The 8,678-nt window shown below is 35.0% G+C and overlaps 1 protein-coding gene across 4 annotated transcripts in view; it reads left to right on the top strand.

The window, feature by feature from the left end:
• Nucleotides 1–261: 261 nt before the first annotated feature.
• The window catches only part of MSH4 (MUTS-like protein 4), a 32,274-nt gene continuing 23,857 nt past the window's right edge, over nt 262–8,678 (top strand). For all 4 annotated transcript variants that reach the window (XM_086457189.1, XM_086457190.1, XM_086457191.1 and 1 more), the window contains exons 1-8: nt 262–450; nt 2,588–2,791; nt 2,872–2,907; nt 3,018–3,130; nt 3,841–3,886; nt 6,147–6,193; nt 6,370–6,477; nt 8,401–8,476. In XM_086457189.1, coding sequence (XP_086313315.1) covers nt 385–450; nt 2,588–2,791; nt 2,872–2,907; nt 3,018–3,130; nt 3,841–3,886; nt 6,147–6,193; nt 6,370–6,477; nt 8,401–8,476 — 696 coding nt within the window. In that variant the 5' untranslated portion in view covers nt 262–384. The remainder of the gene's footprint in view (nt 451–2,587; nt 2,792–2,871; nt 2,908–3,017; nt 3,131–3,840; nt 3,887–6,146; nt 6,194–6,369; nt 6,478–8,400; nt 8,477–8,678) is intronic.

Raw genomic sequence — 8,678 nt, 5'->3', positions numbered from 1 at the left:
AAAAACCCTTATAATACATATGCGTTTGAACTTGCCACCTAACCTAGTAGCTGAGTACTTGGTTAACACAGGTGACACAGGTAAACATGTTTTATAATCAAGAGCTTATATTGCCACACCAACTTTTACTAATGCCTCATCAAGATGTTTACTAATTCTGAATTGGGTTGGCGTTAGCAAAAGTTGGTGTGGGAATAGAATCTCTCTTTGTTTAACTGGCTAGAGTATTCCATGTTCTTACATTACTGCATCTACTCCAAGAGTGCGCGTTTTAAACGGGTACGCACTCCGAGCAAGTTAGTGGAGTATAAATACCTCAAACACAACTTGGCGCGCAATTTTACAAAACTTATACAACATTCTTTAACCGTTGAGAAGAAGAAAATGGAAGATGAAGGAGGAGAAAGATCGAGCATTGTGATCGGTCTGATCGAGAACAGAGCGAAGGAGGTATCGTTTTTGATCTCTACTTTTTCTTCCATTCTGATCTAATCGAAATTGAAGATTAGTGAAGTTACGCTTGCTTTGATCTCCTGTTCGTCCAGTGTTAGTAGGTTTTTATAAGATTGTAACATCTAGGGTTTGAATTTCTGTTTCTATCTGCAAGATTTCCTTGAAAGTTCTTTTAGTCAAAGCTTTGCAGATCTCTAATTAATAGTTCTGATAATAAAATTTATATATCATTTGTCAGAGTTTGCAATTAGGTTTAATTCAATTTGTGGAATCTAGTTTGGATGAAAGCAGATCTTGATGATCCGACGTGACGGATTTTCTTTAGTTTTCACATCGAAATCCTTCTAGAAACACTTAATGAGAGAAATCAAAATTCTCGTGTTGTTAGTTTAGTTTGCAATTAGTTTTCACTTGTTTTAATTTATACATTTCCATTTCGTATTTTCTGATTGATTATGCATTCGGTTGTAGTTACGATCCATCAATGCTCCGCAACATATAATTCACGTTGTTGGCATGGTGTAGACACTGTCAATGAGGAGGATGAGACATACATGGAGGGGTATAAGTTGCTTTTGATTGTGTGGGTATTTGGGACTAGATATTTTTAGATCAACTTGATTTTCTGACTTCTGGAAGTTATGTTACACATATCTTAGACGAAATCAGAGCATCTATGATGTGTGAGGACTAGGGCGATTGATTGAGCTAATTGATTATATCAATATTGTGCAATCCGTATTTTACTCACTCCTAGTTTCAGTACACACACACTTTGAAAACTTAACTGAACAATGACATGTGACTCATACCATGCTTGTTATCTAGACCTAGTTATAGGATTCATTCCGATTTCCACCATTGTCTCTCAATACCCTTCACGTTATTAGTAGGATAAGGTCAGGTGTAGTTACGTTAGCTATATGATGTTAAGGTCATGAATGATTAGGCTGGGTTTGAACATATGCTAGGAAAGTGGATAGGTTGATGCTTAGGAAGGGTCCCTTGGAAACACACCATGACTCTGATGCAAATTGCATGTTGTAATCATTCTTAGGCGTGTGTGAGAATGTGATTATCTGTCGGGATGATTATTAATTGTTTAGTTATGATTTACAACTCATTCTTTAATCAATAACTTTTTTTTTCCTTGATAAGTAGTTTTAGAGGTGTAACAAGAGGCTGTGGGCCTGAAGTCCAGCCCAGTTGGATTCAAGGACAGGCCTGGGCTTGGATTTTGGAAGCCCAGCTCAATCCAAGCCCAAGCCTGCCTGAACTTAGCTTGAGCTCAATTGGGCTGATGCCAGCCCACACCCGTCCCTAGTGGTCATTTTTTTTTTTTTTTTTGTGTAAACGTATTTGTAACCCATCCCATACACACCAAAAGATCCCAATGTCCTTACTTTGAATTTTGATTTTTTGTTAGAAATAAAATTAAGTTTTATAAAGATTTGTAGGGATTTAATAAAAGATTTTTAAAATTTTTTATTAGAAAGTCAGTGGTCACAGTCCGAAGCCCGCTACCCTTTAGGGATGGGGGTCTGCTTGGGCTTGAGGATTTAAATCAGCCCTTAGCTTGACTCAATACTATTTGGGCCTGATTTGGCCGAGTCCTCCTGTGGTTACTTCTTTCCTTCCTTTTCATTTAGAGAGTGAAAGTCTTTGTCAGTGCAAGCTCTGAAGGAACCATAATTATTGTTAAGGCCAAACACCATTGTGCAATGAATTGGCATGTTAGACGTGCCTTGGGCACTTGTCAATAGTCAAATAAGGGAAAACTTTAGTTTTCTATTTTATTCATTCCAGCTATTACTATATGCTATTTATGCATTATTAACTTATCATGTATCTGTGTTGTATATTGATATGAACAAGAATACTTCAATAGTGTCTCTAAGCATCAAATGAATTTTTGGCGTTTGCTGGCCATCCGTTTCGTCAGCATCAGTACTTTGGCACCTCATATCTGTAATTGATTTGAATACAATTTCCTATTTCTATTTTTTATTTATTTTTTATTTTTTGTATTAATGAGTATGATGGGAATTACTGATAATTATGTCACCTTCATATTAATTTTAGATAACTACCGAGTTCCATTTTTCCAAATTGATAATGTCAATCTTCTTTAAAGGTTGGAGTGGCTGCATTTGACTTGAGGTCGGCTTCGCTGCATCTTTCTCAATACATTGAAACTAGTAGTTCATATCAAAATACAAAAACTTTGCTGCATTTCTATGATCCTATAGTGATCATTGTCCCCCCAAATAAGCTAGCACCAGATGGTATGGTTGGAGTCTCTGAACTGGTGGATAGATGCTATTCATCAACCAAGAAGGTTCAATATTCTGAAATTTTCAAATATCTATACAAAAAACTTAGGTTTGCATTGTATGATACCTTAACTGAATTGTGCAGGTTATAATGGCTCGTGGTTGCTTTGATGACACCAAGGTCTTGGCACAAAGTTCCCATTCTTTACTTCTTTGTAATGATTTTGGGTGCCTCATATAGTTTTCTTTGCTACCAATGCAATTTGTGTATTTTTTTTTAATGTTTTACAGGGAACTGTGCTGGTTAAAAGTTTGGCAGCCAATGAGCCATCAGTACTTGGTTTGGATTCTTACTACAAGCAATATTATCTTTGCTTAGCTGCCGTTGCTGCTACCATCAAGTGGTACTCCAAAACTTGAACACTTAAAACTCATCGTCCTAGATTTCAACATATTTTCATTTCCTCTAACCAAAATAAAACATTAATACAATAATTACTTCTCCACAGCATAATTTTTATTATAAATTTTTATATTTTCAATAGTAAATAATTATGGATGATTTTTGAAAATTACTAAATTAGAAGTAATTGAAACATGAAATGGGGAATCAATTATAGCTTTATACAATTAGTATCAATGTACTCCAATGGGTATAATATGGTAATTTAAAAAAAAAATGTAAAATAAATGGGACTCATTTGTTGTAGATTCATATGATTGATCTTTTTAGATTGTATTTTTCTTTTATGTACTTCAAATTACATGATTATCTAAATTTTAATTGTAAATTTGACTTTAAAAATTTAGTGAAGGGTAATTGCTAAAACCTGTATATTGGGAAGAAGGAAAATCCCTGCTATACTTTGTTATCATAAAGAAGGAAAAGGTTAATGAGGGCCTCACAAACCATAAAAGCAAGTCTCACCATTTAAATTTTCCCCTGTTGATCAATTGGTAGCCACTTCTGACAGCTCTGTCCTGAACTCCAAAGCCATGCTTGCTTTATTTCGTTTCATATCTTCATTTTATTTTTGAAAGATGTCATTTTATTTCCATGACTAATTTGTATAACTAATGTTCTGCAACGCCTCTTTTGACTGCATCTGCACAGGACGGAGGCAGAGAAAGGGGTCATTGTTACAAACCATTCATTGTCGGTATGGTTTTATTTTATTTTATGCAAGTGTGCTTCTTTTTAGTTAGTAGATGCTCGGCCATAATTAGCCTTCCCCAAATATTTGGGATACGGCTTTGAGGATGAATGAAGTTGATGCTCTTAATAATTAAAATCCAATAAATTTGATTTATTACTTTTTGATTCTATCTTGTATTCCCCAATAGTAGAGTTCATTGTTTATCTTATGGCTGTACTACAAGTGTGTCAGTGACTTCATGATTCCAAGTATACACATTTTCAGGGAGGAAGTTGGTTTCCCAGATATGTGAATGGATCCTAAATATTCAACTGTCTAGTGACATTACAAAGAAGACAAAAATCACCATTTGTGCTTATTATGTAGAGGTGTTATGCTCTTAGATTCCCCCAAATCCTTGGGACAAGGCTTTGTTACAGTTGTTTGCAATATTTCTTGCCAGGTCCCCTGTTGCTAGGAGCAGCAATATCAGATTTTCTCACTCAGGTTGACCATATAAACTTGATAATAGAGTTGCTAAGCCACTTGGATTAGATATATACTATATCAATCAATGTTTAGAAAGGTGTGTAAGGCCATATACCTCGGGGTGAGGCATAAGCAAAAGCCCTCAAAGCATGTCCAAAAAGGTTTATACCCAAGGATGTGCACATCGTATTTATTATTTTATGTAATCTTTTTTTTTTTTTTTTTGCCTATCGTGGGTATCCCCGCCTTTTGGGTGAAACTAATCCCATGGTCACACGCATCGTCCCCTCGGAAAGTCCGACATGCAGCTGGTTGAGTCGAGGATCAACTAGACCCTAGAGGGTGGGCCCAAGGAATTCATTGCTTTGTGGGGTTTCGAACACTTGACCTTCCCTTCCCAAAGAGCTTATGAAGGCTCTGCTTGCCACTAGTCCAACCCTTAGGTTTTTATTTTTTATTTTTTATGTAATCTTATTACAATTCAATTATCGTTTTTTTTTCCTTTTATTAAAAAAATGGTCGGAGGGTGAAAGCCACACACCATGCTTTGAGGCTTAGTCCTAATGCCGTTCATAGTTTTGCTTTGTTTCTTAATCTTTTTTTTTTTTTTTGATAAGTGAAATTTTATTGAAAAAAAGAAAAAAAAAAAAAAGAAGAAAAGAACAAAAGGTGGCTAAGGTGGCCACCAAAGAGATACAAAAGAAGAAAAACAGGAAAGAATAGCCCACATTACAAAATACTCATGCATCACATACAAGATCTCAATAGGAAGTCTTCAAAAAAAGTCCCTCTAAATTCTTGATGTTTTGGTAGAACATATCAGGTTCCGCTGAGACTGAAATGAAATATTGACCTCGAAAAAAACATTCAATGTTTTGGGATTGTTTTGGATTTTCTTAGAATGTTTTAGAGTGTTTTAGTCAAGTTTGTCTCGATTTTTCTCTTGACCGAAACATTGCCTTGAGATGAGATTTCAGACCTACACCTTGCCCCACATCTCTGTCTTTTAAAACACTAATATGATTTAATTGCCTATATAATAGTTTTTGGCAACAATAAAAATGCCATCAAATTTTCCTGAAATCCTGTAATTATAGGTTAAAAGCGCTTATAGATGGACTATTACTTGACACTAACCTAAGGAATGCGGAATTTTTTTCCAAATAACAATTTATAATAATGAAATTGAGGGCATTCTTTTGGAGGGGCTTTATAGGGATATAGTTATATCATCATCAAACTTATGTGCTACAAGAAGAATATAAGCTTGAGAGTGGTAGATATATTTCCTTCTATCTTATCAAGGGCATTCTTTTCTTCTGCATTCTGATTATTTTCTTTTCATTCGCAACCGTCTAGGAATACTTCGTCTTTTCTTAACAATGTAGCCACTTACATAAATAGTCTCATTGAGGTTTGTTTTTTTTTTTCTCCTTTTGCCTCCAATTTACAATCATTTTTTCTTATGATTAAACTTAGTATAGTTTGCTAAAACAATATAAAGTTTGCACTTTTGAAAAAAATGTCTTGATCCTTTGCTCATAGGGTTTGGCATAGACCTCACTTTTGAGATTAATGAATTTACTATGCTGTCTAAGGTTCAACAGGAGGTTTGCAATGATGGAATTTCATAAGTCTTACTGAGGAATTGAATAAAAGTTGGAAACTTTATGTGGCTTCTTCAAAATTTGTGTTATGGGATATTTTTGTGTTTAGATGTTAAAGGTTCTCTCTCTTTTTGATTGGTGGAGGATTTTTGACCCTTATCTGATTGGTATTTCACAAACTTTCCCAGGTTACCTTTAATGGTTCATTTGATCATATGAATATTGATGCTACTAGGTACTTCCCGAATAATCAATTGAGCGCTACTCTTTCTGCATCTGTAACAAGTAATTGTTTGAGATATTTTATTACTTGCAATTGCATTCATAGAACTCTACCAAGATGCAATTGCAAGTTTCGATAGCTGTCTGAATTTTTTGATAGTGAATCTTATAGTTAATTATGCTTGACAGTGTTCAGAACTTGGAAATTGTTGAGCCATTACATTCTTCCCTTTGGGGCACAAGCAACAAAAAGAAAAGTCTATTCCACATGCTTAAGACTACAAGAACTATTGGGGGGTATGTTGATATTTTTGTTAATCTGTTATTACATGATGTTTTGTTAATGCTTTGTGTTCGTCTCAAAATGTTGTTATTATTATTATTATTATTATTATTATTATTAGTATTAGTATTATTGTAAATTCAACTATTTTTCACTTTTAGTTTTAGTTAGTAATTATTTCAATGAGAATAATATAAGAAGAGGTAATTTTTGGGAAAATGGGAAGATAGCCACTTCTTGAAGTTGCTTGAAAGTTAACTTTTGATATGGCCAACATCCTTCCAGGAACCATATCATCACCAAATGTAGTGACGTACCATGCTTCTCCTTAGCGATGGGATCATACTCCCACTTAGCAGGAAAAAAACATAACGTGATCATACTCCCATGAATAAAGAACGATTGTACAAGACATTCTGTTTATCAGAAACCAAAGACATCTTAAAGATTGTTTTCCATAAACCTACAGTATGTGCATGTTTCAACATGCCCAGGTCTCATGGTCATGTCCGGATCTAGGTCTAGGGAGTCCGCTTATAAGGGCTATTTTGTCGGGCTTGGACCACACTTAGGCCCAATATGTTTGGACTCATGTATTGATGTTTCCTTTCGTAAAGACTGTAAAGGATTAGCACCCTCCTTAAGGAATGACAAAGATCAATCAAGCCACCAAGGAGGTGTCTTGTAAAGCTATCGAGTGACCGAGCAGTTGCCTTGATTTATATCAATAGAAGTCTCCTTTCAAGCATTCCCTCATTTGTGTTGCCTTGATTTATTTCCTTTCGGTTACACTTGGGCATCCATGTCAACCCAATATTACACTCTACAACACAATACCAGTACTATATATTACATGATACTTCTAGTATACAATCCTTTGTTAATTATTGGTCAATATCTCAACTTTTGACCAAAGTTTTAAAGTTTGATTTTTGTTTATATTTTGGTCAGCATACAAATGGGAACATTTCGATAAGTGTGGCAATACTATAGGAATTGTTTTTGCATAAATATCAAATTAATTGAAAACATATGGAATGTGCTTCAGAAGTTTTATAACACTGTATTAATGTAGCATAATAACTAATGGCTGAGTTCTTTATGACAATTTCCCTGCACATACACATGTCATGTCATATCTTACAAGGGTATCCTAGTGGTTTGGAGGCTCTAGGTTACATAGATAGTCATGTTATTCACATAGAAATATTCCTGTGTTTAAGTGGATGTTTGTTGATTAAACTTCTGGTCATGCTAGGACGATTTGACACTTGGACATAATTGTTATTGACTGTATTGTAGGAATTCTGATAGCTGATGGGCTTATATCTTAACATTCTCACTCTGCATGTTGAAATTACTTAATCTTCTACTGATGTGTTTGCAATTTGTTTTACCTTAAGTTGCACATCAAAGATATTTATGAGTAACAGCTCTGTGAAACGTCACCACTAAAACCAAATTAAGACCAATAATTTTGTTGGTTTGTACAAGCTCTAAAATTGTATACAATGAACTTGTTTAGTTGATCACGCCACGAGGTTGATTAATAATTGAAAAACTTCTGCGAGAACAGTCACCATTAAGTCCCTTGGAGCCCTTAAGAGCTGTGTTGGTGTCGTACTTAGGAGGATGCCCCCCCCCCCCCCCCCCTCCCCCCCCCAGGTCCACACTGTTGGATGGTTTTTAAATTTGCATCACATGAATCATTAATACCAACCATCGGTGCAGGCTTAGAGCAGTTGTTCACCTCAGGAAGACAACATCATTTGCCAAATATTGATCATGTGGAGATGCCTTTGTATGCCTTATGAGTATTTGTAATTGTGCATGCATGAATTGCAAATTTGAATTTTTTTGTTTCGATAGATGCAAATTTGAAAAATATTGTAATAAATATCTTTACTGTGGCATTAATTTTGGGTTTTTTTTTCTAGGACTAGGCTTCTTCGGGCAAATCTTTTGCAGCCCTTGAAGGACATTGAGACTATCAATGCTCGTCTTGATTGCCTGGTTGGTATAAAATATTTATTTCTCCATCATATTTGAGTTTAGAGCTGTAGCCTTATACATGAAGATGGCCATTACTCTGTAGAGTTTATAAAGTAATTCTTCTAATATTCTTAGTTAGATTTTGGGTAAGGTTAATTTTGTTTTAATGCACATCTATAGTATTTATGCCAGGATTAATGCTTCCTTCCCTGCATGCATATGA

The sequence above is a fragment of the Akebia trifoliata genome, chromosome 10, assembly GCF_017979445.1.
Source record: "Akebia trifoliata isolate Shusen 1 chromosome 10, ASM1797944v1, whole genome shotgun sequence".
NCBI lineage: Eukaryota > Viridiplantae > Streptophyta > Magnoliopsida > Ranunculales > Lardizabalaceae > Akebia > Akebia trifoliata.
This window is presented reverse-complemented; position numbering and strand designations above follow the sequence as displayed.